We start from the raw sequence: 23,891 nt of genomic DNA on the forward strand, positions 1-23,891 counted from the left end.
GATGTAGATGTACATACAGCGTACTAACAGAGCAGCGCCACTGTCCTGTACATAAAACACACACGCAGTATTACATCATTATTAGAGATGTGAGACATAAATACTAGACAGGTGAAGAGTTTTTCAGTTCATACAGTAAAAAGACTTTTTGTACAAAAAAGTAAAACATATTTCTGCTTTGAAAACATTAATAATAATAAAACATACCGATAGAGAAGACACAGGAATCAATATGATTGTGATGTACTATATGACCCATTTTCATTGTGGTAACCTCTTTCAATAAATCTGCTCTCTTCAGATCAGCACAGTGACTGACGTCTTGATCTTTGGCACACACACACACACACACACACACACACACACACACACACACACACACACACACACACACACACTCACACACACACACAGACGCACTCACACCTCCTGGCTACAGGACAGATTGGGTTCAGGTAGGAGTGTGTGACATGTGGATAGAAACAGAAGGTCTGAGTAGGTCTTGTCTGCTGTGACTCAGGAGGAAAAGGGCCAAAGATGGCGGAGAGTCTGTGGACGTGTTTTATGATTGACAGGTCTGGCCCGCTTCCTGCTGTTGCACCATCTCGTCCTTGCGGAGGGGGAAGGTGTCAATGGTGGTGAATAATTCAGCTGCTGTGATGGGGAACGGGTAGCGTTGCTTGTCCATGCCCTGCTTGTCCATCAGCACCATTTGGAAAGACCGTTGAGGAATCTGGAGCAGTAACCTAGGAAACGCAAATCAGCTCAGTAAGCTGCTGGAGCGACCCAAACACGCGTTATAAGTGTGTTTGTGTGTGTGTGTGTGTGTGTGAGTACCTAATCTGCAGGGCCAGCGCTGGGGGCAACAGCGTGTGCCGAATTCGGCCAATCTGTGCTGGGTAAGTCCCGACCACTTCAATTACTGTCACATGCCTCAGGTCCAGTCCACACTGAGCGTGCTGTTCCCACAGAAAGATACAGAGAGAGAGAGAGAGAGAGAGAGAGAGAGAGGCTGATCTATAACTTCTGTAGTTTTAACACTTTGTTATTGATTCCTATGCAGCACAGTCTATATTACAGAGGATATAAAACTCTTGCCAAAGCTGGCTTAGATAGCACTAGGGCTGCAACTACCGATTCATTTTATGGTTATTTAAAGTCCCACACCACTCAAAAATGTGTGTTTTGTTTATTTTTACTTCACTTGGATGTTTGAGTTTCACTGTGCCAAATACTTTCTGTGGGAGCGTCAGAGTTTGGCACTAAAAGGCTGTATTTTACGTCTTCAAACATGATTCATTTAATGAGCTCATTATTTTCTAATGAATTGTTTATTCAATAAAATGTCTGACTTTAGAGAAAAAAATGCCCATCAGTATTTCCCAGGTTCACACAAAAAACCCTGATTGCTGAAGACACTCGTGATGTTCAGCTTCTTTTGTCTCTTTTCGTGTCTGTCCACCATCACACTCACACTCACTGTATTCAAACGTATATTTTCTCAAATCTGTTACAGGATTGTTTTAAATGAAACACACAGTCCACAGACTGACAGTTTGCCTTCTTTGTTTGAATCTTTTCAATATTAGATCAACCACATGGGGTGCCCTGGTGGCATGTGGGGTTGAATTGAATTTTTTTATATTATTTAACACTAATATCGATATTATATATAGCATATAGTGTGTACTCTTACAATGTTTTTTCACACAAGACGTAAGTGTCCGGTGAATTTTTAGGCTTGTTTGTCTCAGTAGGTTTGGTCAAGTTTGCATTTGTAGTTTCCACACACTTGCATGTGGTGTTCAGGCGCTGTTTTCGGGCGTTAACTCAAATTGGTGGAAAGGATCCAGTCAGCCTGTTGTAGCCGGTATTTTATTGGTTCATGTGGTTTCAATATACTGGAGATCAACCTCCCACCTTCCTTCCCAGATACATTATATATTTATACTAAATCATAAAAGTCTATCATTTCAAATTAGCTGAGCTACTCCACAGTATTTCCAGAAGTACCCACTGGGGTCCACACATCCCTGGTTGTGAATCATTGATGTACAAGTGCAGCACAACCACAGTTTTCTGCTTTATTGGGCCCACGGGGGATATTTGTTTCCACACAGTGTGCTCAGCGTAAAAAAATCCTCTTTAATCAATTGTTTCTGTTTATAACTGAGTCCAAAAAGTTTTATGTTCATAAAACAAGAGAAAATAAAGTCTGCCACTGCAAGAAAATGATTTCATTTGCAGCAAATATTTTCTCTGAAAAACAAATTGCCTCAGTAAATGTAAGACACTGAATACTAGATATGCTTGAACAAGCTGTTTGAAAAAGTAAAACGCTTCAACTAATCTTATAGTGGCAGTTTTTTCTTGTTATTTTCAGAAATGAACAACAATATAGTTTCCCAGAGTTTGAGGGGATTTGTCTAAAAAAAATAGACCAAAACCCAAAAATATTCTATTGAATTGTAATAAAGCAGAGAAGAGCAGCAGATCCTCACATTGATAAAGCTCGAGCCAGAGAATATTTGGCATTTTTGCAAATTACCAAAATAATTCCACATTTTTTTGCACAAATGACACAAACTCTTCACAAACTGACCGTGTTTGAACATAATCCTGTCTTTTGGCTGATAACCGGTCATTCACACAGACAGCTCTGACCTAATGGTTTCTGACAAGTCGGGGAAACAATCCAGGACCAGAATAACCTTATCAAAGCCGGTGTCAGTATAGATCATTCATCCCCTTGACATTTTTTGTTAATCTGAGCACCCAGCCTCCTATTTATTTGTGTCACCGCTTTGTCCCACTTAGGCAGCTAAGCGAGAAACAACAGCAAGCACACAAACACACTGCGGTCCTGTTTGAGAGCAGCAGTGGAGGCACAAATCACAGCAATATTGACCCCCTTCACTTCCTCAGTCCTTCTCTTCGCCCCCACAAACAACTCATGCTCTCTCCCTGTGAGTCATGCCTCACCTGTAAGTTAGTCATCTGGAAGCGGTAATTGTGATTGGCAGCCGTTGGGGCCGAGATAATGAGGAGCCGTCTTTTCTCATAGAACTGGTCCAGCAGTGCAGCAGCTGTACGCACTCCCACGTTAATATTCATGGCTGTGATGACATTGAATATAAAATCAAGTGATGTGATGAGATACAACAGTGCAAGACTTAACACAACACAGTATTACAGTGGGATGCTGCATAAATTGAGTTATTTTGGGCTCTTGAGAAGATGGAAGCAAATAAACTCACTGAAGTTTACTGAGCAGCGAAGTGAGCATGCAGCACTGCGTATAAATTGCTGATGGTCAGTTGCACAGGAGCTGCAACTAAGTCTCTCCAATCCGCTGCTTTTTCACAGATACAGACATAGAGAGGCGTCCAGTATTGATTCTACTAATCAATGGGTGGCAGGGGAGGCCATTTTCTCCTACACTGAGATCCCTAGTGTAGGAGTCTGTGCCAATTTAGCACAGACAGAAAAACTTATTTACTCTGTTTTATTAGTGAAGTTAGGGCAACCTAGATGATCTCCAACAACATTACATTCAACGGTACAAGTTTGATGGAGACACTTTCATCATAGACCTGCATTTGAGAAGTTAAAAAAAGTTTCAGCCTAGTTGTAATTAACATAACCATCATATTTGGTTTTATCTGTCATCTCAGTCACTGTATGTTGAGGCCATTGCCCCATCAGACTTAGCGAAATCCTTGCAAATGAATCCCAAGGCTGCAGTATTGCGAATAATATCTGAAGGTTATAATATAACATTAATAATGACATTAATACTTATTATCAAATATGGTTACAGCAAAGAGGCCCCTTCCACAAGAGGATGGGCAGCTTTGAATAACATGTATAAATTGTAAAAATGTACTTACAGACTGGAATTACAGACAAAAACATTTGAACAAAAATGGCATCTTCTCATTAGAAGTTATATTTTAGATATTAGTGTTGTGTTATATTGTAACACATTTGCTCTTGTTATCTACCAACCATTCATTCTTTTTTTCCTCTTTTACCTTTTTTGTTTATTCCTCCAACCGCATTTTAAGGCTAATTTTAGCAAATTACAAAGAAATAAATAATGAGTTTTAAAAAAGAAAAGATTGTTATGTCTGTGTTACCTGCACAGGTTGTGTCTGTGCCGGACCAGGTGAGTCCGTACTGACACACTCTGGCGGCGCTGCCCCGCAGCTCGTAGCCGCCCGTGCAGGTGAACTCACAAGTGGCGCCGTAGTTGTCTCCATCACTGTCACACTTCATATAGCCGTTGTCAGGAGGAAACAGTGGGCTGCAGCGGCGCACTGCACAGAGGGAGAAGCACAAAACATCAGGAAGCAGAAAGGCGGCATGAAATAACTAATAGCTTAAACAATTCTAATTTGGTTGGAAGAAATACATTTGTTTTCAGCCATGCTAAAACAGGTATCAGTGTTATGTCTCGACAAGTTAATTAAAGTTAGTTCATGCGTTTCCTGCTCCTGTAATTATCTGGCCTGATTGTTTCTACCTGTGCTCCCTTCCCAGGTGTTTATATTATCTGAGTCTTCCCCGTTCTGTGCCAGATCGTGTTGTACCCTTGTGTCCAGCGGTCCAGCATCTTAATCAGTATCTTGTTGAGAGTGTGAGTCTAGTCAGGTTTGTATTTGTCAGTATGTATGTTTGGGATTTTTGGTCTGATTTTGGTGCCTTGTCTTTGTCGGCCTTTTTCAACAATAAACTGTACATTTTTACCATCTGTTTGCCTCGTGTTGAGCATTTGAGCCCATTTTGTCGTGTGTGTGCCTGTGGTCGTAAAAATCAGTTAATCCTGGAAAATGTGGTGCTGTTTTATTTCATGGGGCCATAATTTCTAATTTCCTTGGAAGTTTCCTTTAAAAACCCTAACCCTAACCCTAACTTGGTACTAATTACAGGGGTTTCCTTGAGAGAAAAGCTCGATTTTAAAATCTAATTTCGTACTGAAAATTGTATTCTCTATATACGTTGAATTGCACTCTTGCCTGTAGACTATTCACAGATTTGCCTGTTCTGTTGACCTGCTGTGCACCAACATACGACGGTTACACTACCAATTCATTTGATATATTTAGAACTGAGATTTATATCACAGTTTTGTGTTTTATAGTCTCTATATTTCCCATTATTAGTACAAGGTTACATAGCATATTGTAAGGATACTTCTAAATAAAACCCCTATAGAACAAAGTGTTCCTGCTCCACACAGATTTGCACAAAGCGTCGTCCCTTATTCTGCTTTAGAAGCTCACCTCGCACTCTAACAGAGAAGCGGCAGGATCCTTTGTTCCCTGCACGGTCAAACACTGTGTAGGACATCTTATGGAGCCCCTCTGGGAAGTCTGATTTTGAAGGTTTCCCTTTGAGGATAACGCTGCAAAAGACGAGCTCTGTTCAATATTTCACTGTGATCACCCTGTTCAGAGCGGAATAACCAACAGAACGAAAACAGACTGAGGTGCACTGAAGCAAAATGGCTCAAAAAGCTTAAAAGGGCTGTGGAGATGCGACTGACTCTGTAAGGATGCCATCTGCAGTGTCTACGCCCTCTGGTGTGTCCCAGGTCACCCTCGCTGTCAGTTTTCCTGGTTCGGCCCACTTATCCTTCAGAGTAGGACACTTGATTTTTGGAGCATCCATGTCTACAGACAGAGAGAGAAACAGATGGTTTGACCAAAGCAAAGACAAAGCACCACATTATCCAGATTTAAATGTACATATTAAAACACTGGCCTCAAATGAAGAATAGGAAACATCTTTATTGCCCAGAGCAGAAAGTGGAGCACTTGAGTGGCATTTTTAGTTATTGTTGAAGCCACGTGTGCTTGATTTCAGACAAGCAGCTTCCCATTTCTAGCCGGCAACTGTCACTATAATCAGCTGAAATGACAGCTGTCACTGGCAGCAACAGAACCGCCTTCAACACAATGAAGAATTACTACACAGTGGATGTGCTAGTCCTGTCGTATTAATATAAACACTAAAGTGAACTGAAGTGACCACTGTTAAAAGAACAGCCTCCCTTCAAACAGCATTCATGTGGCACCATTTTCCAACAAAACACCTGAGCTTTCTATTCTCAGATAGCGTTAAAAGTCTAATAATCAAATCACATCGGTTATAGTGACAACAAAATATGTCAAGTGAATGAAATTATGAGGGTGAACGTGAAACAGCTTTGCAAGGACCTGACAGCTGTGGTGCAGTGAAATCTGGACGAGTTTTTTGCACATTAGATGAGTCTGATTGTTCACCGTTACCGTGGTCACATGACTGTTCAGCCATTCATATGATGACCTACAGTAAGCGCAGGCTCTATAACTCAGCTTTTCATGAAAAACATTCCTTTTCAGGCTCAGACATGAAAAACATTTATCATGATGAAGGACAAACCACAATATGTTTTTGTGTGTATTGATATATGCATGTCTACGGGCAAGTTTTTCTCTAAACATCAATCATATAGGAATAATCTTTTTATTCAGTAGTGTGCAGCTGATGTTGCGCCTTAAGCAGATAATTACCTCTTTAGATATTCAGTTCACTGCAGGAGATGAAACTGAGCACAAAAGAAGAACACACAGTCTTACCAACACAGGTGGGCACTCCGGCGCTCCACACCTTGTTGTACTGGCAGGTCGCTGTCTTCTGGCCCTTTAGACTGAATCCAGGTGAGCAGAAAAACTCACAGCGAGAGTTGAAGTAGGAGCCATCTGAACACTTGTAGCCGCCATTAGCGGGCATGTTCAGCTTGGGACAGCGGATTTCTGTCGGAATGAGAGCTCAGAGTTGATGGAGGGCTTGATTTCAGTTAAGGAATGATTTGTTCTGTTTAATATGGTTCAGCTTCAAGTAAGTTTAGGCTGAGCCACCTATTAAATAATACAGTACAGTGGTCGATCCTAGCCTTTTATTAAAACTCATATATCAGCCACTCGTTGTTGGTCTTCTTTAATATGTTGCAATGTTTTTAATCACACAGGTATAATTAATTAATCAACATTAAAGTGTCATATTAATACAATTATCTCATCTCTGTCCTCCCCATAATGGTGAGCTTTTGAACAAGCCTTCAAGTAGGCCATTCAGAACAGCTATAAATATTTTTGCTTTCAGACACTGGATGAACTTGCTTTTTCGAGCACTACCCCACCTTGATTACAGTTGTAGTAGTGGTAGTAGTGATAGTATTTTCCATTAGTATTAAAGAAGCTTTCACACCGTACCCAGAATAGACTTCAGGGAGATTAAATTGATCCATGTAATTACAAATTTGCTGTACAAACATGAACCAATTTTAAAAAATCATGAACCTCAGCTAAAGGCGGTTTTAATTAATCAAAAATTTAATATCCATAGCAAAAAAAATCTGAGAAGGGGGTAAAACCTGTGGGAAAAAAGTGAACTAGGCCATGAATGAACTTGCCGAAAAATGTAAAGAATATTATCAGGAATCCACATGAGCCAAACCTATTATCCAGGTGTGTGTTCTGTGTGTGTATGTTAACGTGTGTGTTCAGATGCATGTCAGTTGTTACCTCGGCAGGCGTAGTTAGAGGACCAGTGTTTGCTGGCCATACACACCACCTCTGTGCTCTGGGCCTCGTAGCCCTGCTTGCAGCGGATTTTACAGCGCGTCCCCATCGCATTCCTGTAGTGCTCTCCCCTGGGCGTGCGACAGCTCACGTCACCATGTTTCACCTTAATGGGTGCGCACCACGGTGTCCCTAAACATGGAGGAAAGATAACTGTGCTGACCTTTACCTCACTGCATCAAAGCAATTATGTTTTTTTTATGGTGCAGCCCTGGAGTGGGAGAGACTGTTGTTAATGTCAGCATTAAATAATAAGCACTTACCTTAAGACTATTAAAGCTTAGACAGACCTCCTTCATATGTATGAAAATGTGAAAGTCCACCCATCATCTGATTTCAGACTGATGCAGTGGATTTCTCATTACCTTATATGTGCCTTCCCATAATCCAACAGTGCCTCTTGAGGGAAAAAAGATACTCTCACTTGAGGAAAAGACAGATAATGATGTGTGGAGAGAACTTAAGTTAAAGAGCAGATAAAGGTCTGTCGAGAGTGCAGCTCTTTATTGATACTTATCACACCACTCGAAGAATCATCTGTTTTTTCTGGTATCCCTGGACCCATTTCCACCTGACAAAGATTTAGTCTGTCCAAAACGTGGTGTTAATTAGAATGAAGATGTGTCTGTGCAACTCTAGAAAAATAAAATCCTAATTAAAGGAATGGATGAGATGGGAAGTTTGATACCAATTTCATGTCTGTGTGGTGAAGCCAGTTATCTTATCTTAACTTAAGGACTGGAAACAGCTTTGTCTGATGGTAACAAAAACCACCTTCTCGCCCCTCTAAACTCATCAACACTTAATAACTTGTTTATTTAATCAGTACAAAATGTGCAAAGTGTAAAATATTACATGTTACAATTTTCAGGCTAAATATTGAGTAGATTTAGAGATGCTGGAAGACAGGTTTTTCTTACCTTTGGACAGTCCCAGGCTAGTTGTTTCCCCTGTTTCCAGTCCTTATGCTGAGCTAAACTAAACTTTTGGTTGTACTAACAGATATGAGAGTGGTACTGATCTTCTCATCTAACTCTTGTCAAGAAAGCAAATAAGCACATTTCCCAAATGTCAAGCTGTTCCTTTAAGACCCATTTACTGCATTTGTTTTGAGCTTTTCTCCTCCTGTGTTGGATATCTCTACCCATCTCTACAACGCTTGCGTAAAAATTCCTTGTTTGAGGCCAAGTTTTGGGGCCGCAAGGCTCCTATTCCAATACGGGGAAATCAAAATCCGCAGTTTATTTCCTGCTGGTTCAGGACGAACACTCTGTGGACCGACACACACATGCACACACTTGGAGAGGCGAACACACACCAGATTAGGCTAATTTCCAGTTGGAATAAAAACGAGTATTCATTACAAAGCAACTCCATCTCTCTCTGCATGTGTGTCTGTTGGCAAAGTCTCCCCAACCACTGACTTAGAGAAAATAATTCTACATTTGAGCTTTTACACAAGGGGAGAGTTTGGTTTGGCCTGGACGATAATGTTCCGCGTCTAACTGACCCCAAGTCTGAAGCTGGAAGCTACTTTGACGTAACTGAGTCAATTTACAAAACTGGCTGCCATTGAATTAAGTCTATTTAAAGACACAGTGCAACAAAAGAACACATTTTTCTTATTCTAATCTCTGCTAATTCCTCACTTATCTTTTATTATACTGCAAATATATGTAAAAAAAAAAGGTGCGTTTAAGATATGTCGAAAAATCATTTTTGATAATCTAAATCCCTCTCTTTTCTGTTCCTGTAAAACATAAAAGCATTACTGATAACACAGGTTGAACTTGGAGGAAATGTACATAAATATATCCAACCGCATGTGATTTGAGGGTACCACTACACACTCACCCATTAGTTAGTGGATCATAGTAGCTAGCAGAGCAGGATAGGTCAGAGGTGTGTGTCCTGTGTGGATGTCTGGTGGTAACACTGTGTTTATGGTTTTACTCTAATTAATGTATTTCTCCTTTGCTGCTCTCCTCCTGCTGAAACATATAATCTGCAATATTCAGCATGTAATCTGAAATATATCATGTTAGATAGTGATACTCAAACAGTCATCTCTCTGTGACTAATTCAGAAAAATACATTCACTTTGATCTCAACATAAGCAGTCCCTAAATTAAAATGTGTCACCTCTGAGAACGCACTGTGTGCATGCATCTATGAATTGGAAGTGTCAAATTGAGCATGCAGTCACCTTTATGTCTACGAGAATACCAGTCCTCATCGTCTCCATAGGCATACTGTCCTGACCCTGGGGATGAAAGAAGAGAAGAAAAAGCAACTAACGACGGAAAGAGCAGCATCCAAGATGTTAGGCAATGTTTGAAAGCATCGTCCTTGGCTGACCTGTTCTGAGCGCAGAACAGCAACAAGAACAGGCTTAAAAATATTGCTTAACTTTTCATCTGAACCAGACTTTAGGGGGGATCTGGATCTTTTGGACTGACCGCATGCACAATGAATAAATCTCAAAAGATCCTTGTTTCCAGCTGGTTTGGAAAAATGAATGTTTAACACAAAGATTCATTCTGCTCAATTCCGGTGTGAATTATTTTGAAACTTTTTGTTCCAAAACAGCTCCCATAGATTTTACTTACCATTTTAAGTCAGCTTTAACAGTGAACAGGTCACGCAGACAGAGGAAAAAAACAGCAGCACCCAAGAAGAACTGAAATATTTCTGAGTGGTGGCTGCAGAGCTGGTGGAGGACACAGCTGAGTGGCACTTGTAAAAGACAAATGTGAGGGGAATTGTGATGAGCAAGGAGGATTATTTTAAGAAAGAGGAAGAAGGGACCTGGGGAGCGAGTCAGGAAACAGTAAAAACAGACAGAGGAAAGAGGAAATTGGCGACTGAGGGGTTAAAGTAAAGGGGAGGGGGTTCAACCTTGGCCCCGGGATGTTATGAACCCGGGTGTGAATGTGTCCACTGTTCGGGATCCACAAGGGAGAACTGTTCCACCCTCCTCCAGCTTCATATATCTGCAGCATGTTGGTCAATGAACCTGATACTGTGAGCACATCCTGCATCCCGTTCCCCATTCCTCATCATGGCTTTTCTGTCAGTTTAATAAAAGCTGTCTGGACCAAAATGCTGCCATCTAAGTCATCTAATACACACACACACACATAGACACACACAAACACACACAACAAGCTCTGAGGTTTTAGCAGTCAGATCACACAGCATGGATTGCACAGAGCAAACCCACATACTGAGTGAGTCAGATTTAGCTGTCTAATGGGAAAACTTAAGTGCCTGCTTCTTAATGGGGGGAAGGAGGTAGGCAGAGAAAGGTATGGAAAACTAATTACAGGTGTGTGTGTGTGTGTGTGTGTGTGTGTGTGTGTGTGTGTGTGTGTGTGTGTGTGTGTGTGTGTGTGTGTGTATGTATGTGTCTCAACTTCAAAGTGAACATTAGTTAAAGCCAGATGCACCAGAAAAATGATCAGTTCTTTAACATCAAGCAAACAGGATACAACCATTTACATCACGGCAGAGTGGAGCTACTTGTTTCTGATTGGCTAGCAGTTGTTCCTATAAACAATGATTTACTTATTCTCTCTTCTTCAGACTTAAATTATCTAGTGGAACCGAGTTTTCAAGTTATAATCCTTGAGATTTTTTGATACTATTGATGTCCTTAATGTATTTATAATCTGTACATACATGGCAGAATTCACCATTCCTGTTCTGGAGTTGCCCTAACATGCATGAGGGATTCACAGGAAAAACAGCCTCACTTTTACATTTACTGTCCAGAGTCTTTACACAGTGCAAAGCAAATATTCAGCTTCAAATTAAAAACATTCAACTAGCAAAACATGAGGTGGGTTTTTTTTGTGAAGCAGCACCACAAACAGCTACCAAGGAAGTGTAATTTCTTTCTTACTGCTGTTCGCCCTCACTGCCATCATACATCAACAAATCATTTTTAGCATCTCAAGGGAGTCATGGAGCAAGAAGTGGAGCAACAGTGAACAGTGCTGGTAACAACTTTACTGTGTCCTGCTGCTGGGTGGAAAATTACTAATGCTGTGTGTACCATAAAATCAGATCATAGTTGCTCGTGGCATGATGAAATATGGGCAATTTTTGATGGATGGATAACTTTATTACAGCAACATCAGTTGTTTGGCTGCACTGTAAACAGATACAGAAGCTGCTCTTCTGTTGTTCTTCCTGAGAAAGCAGCTATTCAAGGGGTGTTTTCCTTAGTTTTAAATATCATAGTGGAAAACCAGTAGTAACCATGGACCTGCACCAGTAGAAAACCAGCAGTAAAAACAGTAACAGCAGCAGCAGTTTACATCTGCATGTAGCTGCCTCTAACAGGCATAAAAAAGAAGAGGCTTTGAATAGTGGCTCCACCTGCAGACAAGGAGTGTAACAGCAGCATTTTCTTTCTCTATTAAAAGATGCTTGAGAGAGTGTGTTCGTGTGTTCATGTACTTATAACATAGTGAGGACCAGAACACACATTTTACCAGCACAGTGAGGACTTGTTTGGGGGTGAAGACTTAGTTTTAAGGTTAAGGATAGAATTAGGTTTAGGTTAAGGTTATAGTTTTGAAATAGCCTGTAATCACCATTTAACTTGACAACACTGTATAACCTGACAGACTTACACGAACATTCCCAATAAACACTAAAGAACCAAAATCTATCATGACTGAGACAGAGATACAGAGATAACTAACGAGACTTGAGCCTCTTTGTGCCACACGAGCCTCCAGTGGATATAATAACACAATAACAGACAGAACTTCAGACAGAACAGTGTTACAGTCATTGCTAATATGACAGTTATTGGTAACTGTCTTGAATTGTTCTCTTTTGGCCTCTGCATCCCTATTTTTTGGTTGTGGTGTTCTCCCTTTTCAAAGTAACCAGGAAGATGTACGAGGGCACTCAGAGCAGTGTGAACTGGTGTGTGAAACTAGCCTGCAGGGCAAGAAAACATGCATCTGTTACACATGTTAGTTGTTGATTGTAAATAAATAGAATATATTTTTGGTGTACGCTCTACATGTCAAGTTAGTTATGAAATGGATAATATTTCCACTTCATGGTTGCTGTTACCTTTCTGGCACAGGTTGGCCTGGATATGCAGGTCTGTAACTTCTACCACTGCAGCCTCACATTTGGATTAAACTGGCAGAGCCTGGGTCATCCTTTTTAATGAAAGCATGTGATCTGAATTCATGTCTGATAAATCTGTCAATATGATTAAGTGAGAGCAGCAGTGAGCATCACATTCCTGTTTCTCTCTCTAACTTCAAAGGAGTTCTTAGTGAGAAAGATGTCAAATTGTTGTCACAAAGTAGTGCAGGAAGCATAGAGGCTTGTCTTCCTGGCAAACCTCTTTACATTTCAGAGCCTGATATTCCAATTAGTTTCCTCTGCTGGGCTGCAATGCCGTCTTATGGAAGAATTATAGCTACAGGGTAACGGAGCAGAAAGAGCAGAAAATAAAATGGGATGCCATTTTTATATCGCTCAATTCAACACGCCATGATTAGAGAGTTACATAATCTGTTTTGGAGCACTAATGATTTCTGTCCCATTTAAACTGTGTACAACAAGTCTGCTGGTGGTTTCCTAGTCGCATCAACAGTTTCTAATTCTGAGGAACAAACTGCTGCAACTACTTTTATCTCCACCATAATATATAGTATCATATTATTATTAATAGAATGTATATTTACTAATGATATGGTTAGCATCTAGTGTGGCTGTTTTAATAATAATAACTGTTTAAATCATGATTACTGTTTAATATTCACTATATTTAATTGTAAACATGTTTTGCATAATGTTTAAAAATTGTTTTTGCAGTATCTGTTTTGCGTCATTCCTTAACTAATGATGAACTAATTTCTGTCTCAATAGCTACTTGTCAGTTGCATGAGATGCAGGGTTACATTACCTGAGAGACACAAAAATCAATAACAGTTGTTAACTGCAGAATGAATTATCAATAACTCATTTAGAAAGTGTTCAGTCTGCAGATTATATCTGAAAACTTTTGTCAATTAATCAATTAGTCAATTGACAGAAAATTATTCAGCAGCTATTTTGAAAATTACTGTTCAAGCAGATTGGGCCAAACAATTCTAGTTGCAGCTCCTTAAATGTGAGAATTTTCTGCTTTTCTATGTTTTGTATCATTGTAAATCAAATATTTTTGCACTGTTGATTGAACAAAACAAGACCACAATTTGAGCTCTGGGAATAGATAGACATTTTTTGGACCAAACAAGTAATTGACAATCAAGAAAAGAAAAAAAGAAAACTCTAAATCGCTGTCAGACAAAAACTGATTGCGTTCTGAGATTGAATTTTGGCCCCTGCTTTCCACCTCTTTTGCTCTGTTGCTCAAAGGTGACCACTCAGACTACAAATGGAAACCAGAACTCTTCCAATACCAAAGTCATGCCTCTTGCCTACAGATATCGTATTCATATTCTGTATTCATTGCACTGTTTTATTAATATGGGATTTATCCATCTGTTCTTAAAGCTGCACTAATAAATATTTTGTATCATCATTGGATCAAATGACTATGTGCCAAAAATAATCTATTAAAGGTTCTCTATATGACACATATACATCTCTATATGTCTATATGACATTCAGAACATTAACATGGCATTAAACAGCTATTTGTGATGTAATGATACAGCGGACCAATGGTGACTTGAGCAGAGAATTAAGACACATTCACTCTGTATGTGTTGTAACCTTCTCTGTCCTTTGTTTTGGTCGTCCACACGTCCACATGTCAGTGCGTGTGAGCTGCTGAATCGTTCAGAGAGCAAACCCATGAAAACGACTCAGAGCTGCTGCCCAGCGACAGACTCAGCTAAGCTACCGAGCTGACACAGTAGCACACAAGCTAAGAGATGTTGTCAGTCAGCAGTTGTGTACAGAGCGAACAAGAATGAACGAGACAGCTGGCCACATTACTGCAGCAGGAGGGAGGGTGAGGATAAGGCGGACATTTTTGTTTTAATCTGAATAATATTGTATAAAGAACCTTTATGGCTATTCAGCACCACCTGCTGGACATCGCAGGTGCAGAGCTGCATGTTCCTGAATCTTCTAGTCTTGCCTTCACCGTTCAAGTATTTTTGCTCATAACTAAGCGTAAGTAATTTGCATTTGGTGATATAATTTGTTGATTGATTGATTGATTGACTGGATAGGTGAACATTAATGTTCACTTTCATCCTATAGTATCGTATAGTATCTATAATTATAATGTTCTGAATGTTTTTGGAAAGTTTTGTGACATTTCATTTTTTATTCTAATTATGTCGTGGCTCTGGATGGATAGATTGACATAAAATGTTGTACAAACATTGATGGTCCATGGAAAATGTATCCTAATAACTTTAATGACTGACATTTCCTCTAGCGCCACCATGAGGTTAACGTGTTGTTACTTTCTCGGTGGAAAGTAACGGTGGTGAATGGACGGTGTCTCTTTTTCTGAGCAGATATGCTGTATCTGTAGTGTAAGTTTGAACCGAACACAGAACAGTAACTACTTCATAGGTATTTATTAAGTAATGTTAGTTTCCTGATTTATTTCTTGGGCTGCCCTTTGTAACTCTTCATTTTCTAGTTAAGTTTTGCTGTTTTTTTTCTGGCAGAGACACAACTGAGCTATTATTGGAGAGAGTGCTCTCCAGTGATGTTGCCTGCTGGCATTTCCCCAAGTTACTCCCTGTGCATGGAGGACGTATCTGCCCCAGACTCACATCAGCACAAGAATCATCATGGAAACTATGATCAGGCTTTTACGAATATTTCCAGTACACGAGTTTAACTGTAAGAAGTGCTGTAAAGCACAAACTTAAAGGTTTCCATTGTTAAATAGAGCCCAAAAGGTGCAAAAATAGTTTTAAAAACTCCATATCTGAAGCATTTTATTCTGGTGAACTGCAACCCAATTTTAAGGCATGCAGTCACTCAACTGATAAATGGCTTAATTGACCACCAGAACAAACAAGAACACTCCCCTGTAAAATAAACTCCTCATAAAAGCACACACACACACAAGTACAGGCCAGCGTCCTCACTGTCAGCTCGGCAGGCAGTTTTTAGTCTGTCAGTGTAAATCTGCTCTGCAGCTTGTGTTCATGTTTCAGCCTGTGTGATCATACAGCAGCGGTGAGCCACTCTCAAACCATCTACAGACACATAGCCACTGTGACTGCACACACACACACACACACACACACACACACACACACACGAACACACACACACAGACACACAAAATACTCCATCCAGACTTGAGCTTTGAAGTCCTTTCAGCTCCTCACTGCAGGCTACAGGCCCTGCTCTGTCTGGTTTAATCTATCCAGACACTCTTTTCTTATGTTGGATGCTCTGCTACAGTGTAGGGCTGTAACTAACCATTACTTTCAGTAGTAATTAATCTGCCGGTTATATTTTCCAACTAATCGGTTCATTGATTCATCTATAAAAGCTGAGAAAATGTTGAAAAACCTCCTTCACATTTTCTTAGATGGCATCAAATGTATTGTTTCAACCAACCATGAGTCCAAACCCTGAAGATACTGAAATATCAATGATATAAAGCAAAGCAAAAAGAGCAACTTATTCTGACTTAAAGTCAGAATCAGATAATATTTGGGATTCTTTCTCGAAAATGTAGTAACAACAATGTATGGGTTAATTTTCTGCCAATCTACTCATTGATTAATCAACTAATGCTGCAGCTCTGCCTCAGTATGTGTGTCATATAGAGGAGGAGAGAGTGCCTCTGTGTTTGCTCAACACCAGGTCTGAAACCCATCGGCAAAGCAGTGTGAATACTTCCACACAGACCAAGACTCACAAGATGTGGAAGTTCTTTGCAGAAGTTTAATTGAAAGATGATTAAAAAGTCGCTTTTGGTATAAAAACATAAAAATGGGGGGAGCTGGGGGGGGAAAGTGAAGTTTTAACTCACAGTGCAGTGCAGTTGCAGGGCTTTCAGTGCCACAGACTGAGCTCTGTGCAGAGAAACGTCCCCCAGATGCACACTGCACTCCCCCCGCTTTCCACCCCCTCCACGTAAACACAACCGCGGATCACCATAAATCAGGAATGAGGACAAGAAGCCTCAAATGCATGCACACAAGTTACCAACAAACCCTTCTCCCAACGCAGAGCGCTTGTTCTAAATAAAGCCTCAAACCACCCATTTATCCCTCTTTTTGACCAGTTTTAGAGATGAACTGTTCGATTATCTCATCCCTCTGGTCCCTGCAGGGTCCACGCTGCCAAAGACGTGAATGAGGGCCTTTGTCTGTCCTTACCTTCATAACCGGAGCAGAAGCAGAGCTGCACAAACACGAGCACCAGCGGCCACATGTCCATATTGAGACGCGGGACGGACGCTCTTCAGCATGTGAAGGGGAGCCTGCAGGAAAACTTCCAGCGCATTCCTGCTTTCCAAAGGCCCGCCTCTTGCTCCAGAAACAAGGAGGACTCTCCTGAAAAAAGGCCCGGCCACCGGCGTGAGGCGAGCCAGACAGAGGAGGCTGTGCCAGTCCCTGTGGGTCAGCTGTCACATGTTCAACATTTTCATCACAAGAGACTGAGAGAAACTTAGAAATCAGCACAATTCTCCTCAAAAAAAGTCTCTGACCTCATATTCTCTGCAGGGGCAACTAAGTGCATTTGTTCAAGCACAGTTTTGAGGTATTTCTACTTAACTTCTTTATGTCTATACTTTGCTATCCATGTACTCAACATACTTAACATGAACTGCTTGTAGAGTACCATGCAGTGTTAAAAATTAAACCAGTGTTCTCAACCTGGGGGCCTGGACCACTAGAAGGAGTGAGGGCTGCATATTAAAATGAAGTAATGTCTCCCTACGAAGGTGTCAGGTACACAGAGTACACAGTAGTACACAGAGTACACAGTAGTACACAGTAGTACCACTACCCAAACTACCCAACAGAATACAGTGTAGTAAAAATGAAACTGCTTCCAAGTTAATGTGTCAGTAATCTAATGCTAAAACCTGCTGACTGAGCTGCTTCATTGGCTGTACATTTACTTTTGATACTACGTGTACTATATCTATGTAATACTTTTGCGGTTGTACTTGAGTAAAACTACCAGTGCTGGACTTATAATGGAGTATTTTTACATCGAGGTGCGTTATGTGTCTTGTCCTCAAGTTTGTAAGTGTTTTATGTTTGGATATAAATCCATCTTCTCTTTGACAATCAAGTTAAAGTCTAAAATATCAAATGTATTATGGCCTTAACCCTTTAACCTTCCGCTCAACCATATGGTAGAGCACATTTTGACTCACTATATCTTATTGAAAACATGTTTTACTTATGACATCTCAACCGTTTGGTAGAGGCCAATATTTCAAAAAATGTGGGTCTGTTCATAAAAAAACATAGATTTTTGTAATTAGTGCCCCAAGGAAATAAAATATATAAAGAATACATTTTTCCATCACTTTTTTCTTGGTGCGGACCTTAAAGGGTTAAAGTCATATAAAATATAAATATATGTTGATTTTTATACGAGGGATAATGTTCAGCGAGCCGGTCATTATTGTAAAATGAACCCAAAATATTGATTTAATAATATTTTATTCATTTAAAAATGTTTTTTATTGAATGCGCTATAAGAACTGAGCCTGTAGCAACTATCTGCTATACAGACATAACAGATGGTGAAATGCCATAATTGACCAATCAGGATCGAGCATTCAACAAATCTGTGTAATAACAGCAACTGAATAATGTTGTGAAAACGAGCAGCAAAAGAAACCAGGTTGAACTTAACTGAAATAACATGATTACAAACCTAAACTGTTTCTTTTCATGCGTCTTCCTTTTCAGCTTGATGAGCATCACCACTTTTTCTTTCTTCGCCCTCTAAAGTGAATAATTCTAGCTGACCTGAATCTTGATCACCTCACGGGCATCAGAGCACTTTTGTTTCTTTGTTGTTCTCAAATTAATTAGTTGGTGAGTTGTAAAAAAGGTCCTTTGTCTCAGGGGTCATGGAGAATTACTGGACTCCAAAAGACCTTAATCTGCATTTTTTTTGTTAATCACTTTTAATCAGGAGGGAATTGGACACATTAACTAGTCATTTTGATATAAAATAACTGTGCAGGTCATTATGAGCATTTGATGCCATCAAAATACAATACATGGTCCATGCTGCACCTATCAGGGCGTCACTAATGAGTGGGTCTGCTGTATTTGGACTGACGTGCATAGAGACTCCAGTATCTACTTTCAGTGTCTTCTTTTTCACACACACACACCAATATCAATGAAAACCAGCAATAACACAGTAGATTTTCATAAAAATTTACTTCTCAGTTTCACATTTTATAGGAAGTCGAATGCTGAATCTGAGTTGTTTCCTAGCAACACTATTCAGAGGAAAAGTTTTATAGTAACCACGTTACAACCATCATTTTGTTGTTCTTTGCAGGTCTTTTTAGTGTCCTGCATCACTTGTATCAGTTCATTAAGAAGATTCAAAAGATTTGTTCACCATATTGTTCATTGACCGGAGATCCGAGTCCCACTCGCTGAACTTAAACATGGCTGACTAATGAGCTAATAGAATTGGAAGTGCTGTTGCTTTGACAAACTTGCCAAACTCCATTTACAAATCTTGATATTTTAAAATTTTCTAAGCTAAACATCAGAAATGAGCACTGGTTTTTAGGGACTTTTCAGTTTTCTTAACTGATCTACAGTTCGGCGTTACTCTTAAACTTGCTGGGCCTAATTGTGGCAGTTTGGGCTGCTCAGTGCTCACATTCACTGTGCAGTACATTCAGTGAACAAATCAACATGCACTATTCGCTCGCTGTAACAAGAGCAGACACTCTTCATCCACCTGTTTATTCATATTGCAGGTTTCACCATGCTTTGGAAACTGAACTCAGAAATGACCAGATCGTTTTAGGAAAAGATTCAGTTCAGTTTGTTCACCCAAAGGATTTGGTCGTTTGAGCGAATGGTTTGTGAACTACACAACACTGGTTTTTGCATAATACAGTGCATCAATTCTTGGTTGAGATTTGCATGTTGATTATTACTTTGCTTCGAACAAGCCACACACACACACACAGCAGGGCAGCTGGGTGAAAGTCGCTGTTGAAAGAATATAATCAGTGCTCTCCTCCGCAAACATGAGGTTTGGTGGTAGCACTTGTGTAAGTGAGCCAGAAGGCGAGTCCACACACGAAGGTGTTCAAGTGTTCTTTATCTTGGTGGGGAACAGGAAAGGGCGGCGTGCGGTGCAGCGCCTGTGAGAGGATCTCCAGAGCTGTAATTACATGTGGGTTAGGCCAGTCGTTCATATATCTCTCTCAGGTCAGGTGAAGAAAGAGTTAACCGACTCCATGTTTGTTCCCGTGGCTCTGGAGGACTGATCTGACTCTTTGGTTTTACAGCCAATGATTTTGGATTAAGACATAAGTCTCTGGGTTTGTTTTGCTGTGTTTAACTGCTGCACAGACTCACACTTAGTTTGTGTTCTCTGTATGAGTATATTTTTGATAGTTTTTTTAAGGTTTAACCATTAAAGAACTCCCAGCTACACAGTACGTTATTATTGCAGGGATTCTGTCATCATCATAAAGGCAGAGGTAGATGGAGAGAAATCTGTAATAAGGCGCTCTCAAAAATACAAATACTAACACATTTATGAGAGAATGAAAAACAGCAGTTGAGTTGTGGGTAATGCAGGCACCGGGTTTTGACAAATTTATGAAAAAGAAATGTATGTTTGGTTCTGCTAAATCGCTTTTGATCCTTTTTTATTAAACTGTATATATATGTGTGTGTGTGTGTGTGTGTGTGAGTGTAACAGTGTATAATAATATATAAAGGACCTTTTTCACAGCACACATTTTTACTTGTCATAATAGGAAAAGCACAGGTGCTACTAATAGCATAAACGATGGCTCTGTCCCAGTATTCACAGTGTCAGCACCCTGAAACTACAGCAGCTAAATGGAACTCAGCCATTATTAGATATTCGATTATTTACGCCTGTGCTCTCCCTACTGTCCGCCATGAGAAAGGCCCATGCTATTGGAGCATCATGCTGAATCGATGAGTACACATCAGGGACAGGCTCCTTCATATTATCAACATGGACACTGTCGTTTATTTTGCGTCAATCCCGCATCCACGATTCTACTGCGTGTATTAATCCACGCTGAAAATAGTCCCCAACAAATTCACTGTCTTCTATTTAGAGAGTCTATTTACAAAATGACACAGAATAATGCATCACTGGTTTTGGTCATTTAATGGGATTTACTGACAGTAAGGAGATTATATTTTAAACTGAGTCCTCTCAGTCACACGTCATGTGATAACTTCATTGCAGGTTGAGGTACTGCGGCAGGACGTCGTCCCAGAACTGCTGAGACTCGTCTGGTTTCTTCGTCCTCGGTGCTGGTTTGGGTCTTTCTTTCTGTTGTTGTTGTTGTTTCTCTTTTCTGTCTGAGGAAGAAACTTCGGGACGCAGCTTCTGTGTGTCCACTTTTTTTGTATTTGTTGATTTGACCTTTTCGTCCTCCTCCTCCTCCTCCTCCTCCCCCTCCTCTTCTTCTTCCTCCTCTTCCTCACTCTGATTTACCTTTTGTCTTGTCTCTGTTTTTGGTTTAATCTTTGTTTCATCCTCCTCTTCCTCATCTCCCTCTTCTTCTTCTTCTTCTTCCTCCTCCTCCTCCTCATCACTGTCTACCATCACCTTTTTAGCAGCCTCAATTCTCTTCTCTTTTCTCTTTATTTTTTCCTCCTCCCCCTCCTCCCCCTCCTCCTCCTCCTCCTCTTCCTCCTCCTCCGCCTCCTCCTCCTCACCTTCACTCCCTTCCTCTTCATCTTCTACGTCCTCCTCTGCAGCATCTTCCTTACCCTCGTCTTCCTCCTCCTCACCCTCCTCTTCTTTGTCCTCCTCTGCAGTGTCTCCCTCCTCCTGATTATGTTGTTCTTCCTCCTCTGCAGTCTCATCCTCAGATTCGCCCTCATCTGAAGGTGCCTCGTCCTCACCGTCTTCTTCTTCTTCCTCCTCTGCATCATCTTCCTCACCCTCTTCTTCCTCCTCTGCAGTCTCTTCCTCAATTCCTCCCTCATCCTCTTCCTCCTCACCTTCTTTTTCTTCCTCCTCTGCGGTCTCGTCCTTATCTTCCCCCTCATCTAACAAAGCTCCCTCCTTACCCTCTTCTTCCTCCTCCTCTACATCTTCCTCACCCACCTCTTCCTCTGTACTCTTCTCCTCGCTCTCTTCCTCTTCTTCCTCCTCTTCACCATGATTTCCCTCCTCCTCTGCAGTCTCATCCTCAGCTTTCCCCTCATCTAAAGATGCTTCTTCTTCACCCCCCTCTTCTTCCTCCTCATTTTCTTTATAGCTCTTTTCATCTTGTTCTTCCTCCTCTTCATCATCTTCACTCACATCTGCCTTCTCCTCATCATTCTCAACTCTTGCTTCATCCTGTGTCTCCTCTTCCTCCTCTCCTTCACTCTTGTCTGGATCTTCATCTTCTCCTGAATCTGTCTCCTCATCCTCACTTTCGGTTGAATGTTGATCATCTTTTTGTTCCTCTTCCTCTCCGTCTTCCTCGGTTTCTTCTTCTTCGTTGTCTTCTTCTTCAGAATCAGACTCTGCTGTGTCGCTTCCTTCCTCCTCCTCTGACTCTTTGCTCCCGCTGCTCACTGCACTCCCAGATTCTTCACCGCTTTCATCCTCTTCATCCTCACTCTCCCCATGTTCCTCTTCCTCTGCTGCTCCACTTACCTCAGAGTCTCTCCCTCCTTCACCTGTTCCCTCCTTGCTTTCTTCCTCCTCCTCTTCAGCCTCTGTAGCATCGCTCTTCTCTCTTCCTTCATCCTCTTCCTCACTGCTGGAGCCTGTTTCCTCCTCACCTTCTTCTTCTGAAGTTTCACTGTCTTGCTCTTCCTCACCCTCTCCAGAAAAACTCCCCTTATCCCCTTCTATGTCAATGCTACTTTCACTTCCGTCCTCTTCTTCTTTCTCTTCAACACTGCTTCCACTCTCTCCCTCTTCCTCATTTCCCTCATCTTCAGATTCTGTTTCTTCTCCCTCGTTATCCTCTTCCTCTTCGGAAGCTTTGTCGGTTTTCTCATCTTCTCCATGATCTTGTTGGGAAGTTTCCATGTCTGTGTCCATGTCTTCAACCCCGATCTGCTCAGATGTGTCACTTTTCACCTGTGACTCATCATGAGTGGCATCATTACTTTCTGTTTCTTGGGTTTCATGCTGTGACTTTGACAGAACGCTGGCCTGTTTCTCTTCACTGCCTTCTGGTGGATTTGGTGCTTCTAAGGAAATTGAGGAAAGGGAAGGTTGCATGATTGCACTCTGCTTTGTGAATTGCTTCACTCGACTGGGCGTTACAGGTGGCGTAGAGGTGACGGTGTCGCTGTCAGAACGGAAACCCTTTACACCCATCACTGCATCACTCAGGATCCCCACAGCTGCACCTGCTACCCCGACAGCAGGAAGAAGAGAGGCAGCGCTACTGAGAATTTCCCCCCACCTTGGCTTTTCTTCCTGAGGATCCTCGCTGTTTGTTTCAGAGAGCAAATTCCCATCAACAGGTTTGGGGCCTTGCAGGGATTTGGCACCGCTGACAGAAGCCACCTCTGTTCTCTTAGGGCTTTGTGAGGAAATGGGGCTACACTGCACTTTAATGGGTGTATCCTGCTGCGATATCAGCGGGCTGGAGGCTTCATTCTGCTTAGTCCTCGGCTTGGCCCTCGTTCTGCCTTCAAAGGCTACATCAGTTCCTCCTTTAACTTCCATTTCCTCTCCTCCTTCATCCCCTGGCTCTGTTTTTGCCTTCAGTTTAGATTCTTGTGCCCTCTTTTTGTCCTCCACTTTAACATCAGGTATCTTCTGCTTATCTGCAGTTCTGCCTGTCATTCTTTGCGCTTTGTTTTTGGCTAAGTTTGACTCACTTTCCACAACTTTTCCTCCGTTTTTACTTTTAACTGATGTATTTTCTGCAGATTTACTTTGATCGGATTTGGCTGGTGTGAATTTGAACTCTTGCTTTTTCCCTTTAACTTTCACAGGTGTAGATTTCACTTTCAGGGATTTCTTAGCATCAATCCGAGCAAGTGTGGTTTCTTTTGTCACTTGTGGTGAACTTACATCCAGTGCTTTGCTTTGACCTTTTCCTGGTGCAGATTTAGCGTTGTA

At 41.1% G+C, this 23,891-nt stretch overlaps 1 protein-coding gene across 1 annotated transcript; it reads right to left on the bottom strand.

Moving 5' to 3' along the window:
* Positions 1–337: 337 nt before the first annotated feature.
* Positions 338–17,083, bottom strand: srpx (sushi-repeat containing protein X-linked). Its single transcript, XM_070838172.1, has 10 exons — positions 16,976–17,083; positions 9,835–9,891; positions 7,572–7,760; positions 6,624–6,800; positions 5,549–5,675; positions 5,286–5,407; positions 4,140–4,319; positions 2,983–3,116; positions 838–959; positions 338–746 (listed from the first exon to the last, which is right to left on the bottom strand). Exons 1-10 carry the CDS (start codon positions 17,034–17,036, stop codon positions 563–565), a joined length of 1,353 nt encoding a protein of 450 aa, XP_070694273.1. The 5' UTR covers positions 17,037–17,083; the 3' UTR covers positions 338–562.
* Between the last annotated feature and the right edge of the window lie 6,808 nt (positions 17,084–23,891).

This window comes from Pempheris klunzingeri, chromosome 10, assembly GCF_042242105.1.
Source record: "Pempheris klunzingeri isolate RE-2024b chromosome 10, fPemKlu1.hap1, whole genome shotgun sequence".
NCBI classification, from domain to species: Eukaryota; Metazoa; Chordata; class Actinopteri; order Acropomatiformes; family Pempheridae; genus Pempheris; species Pempheris klunzingeri.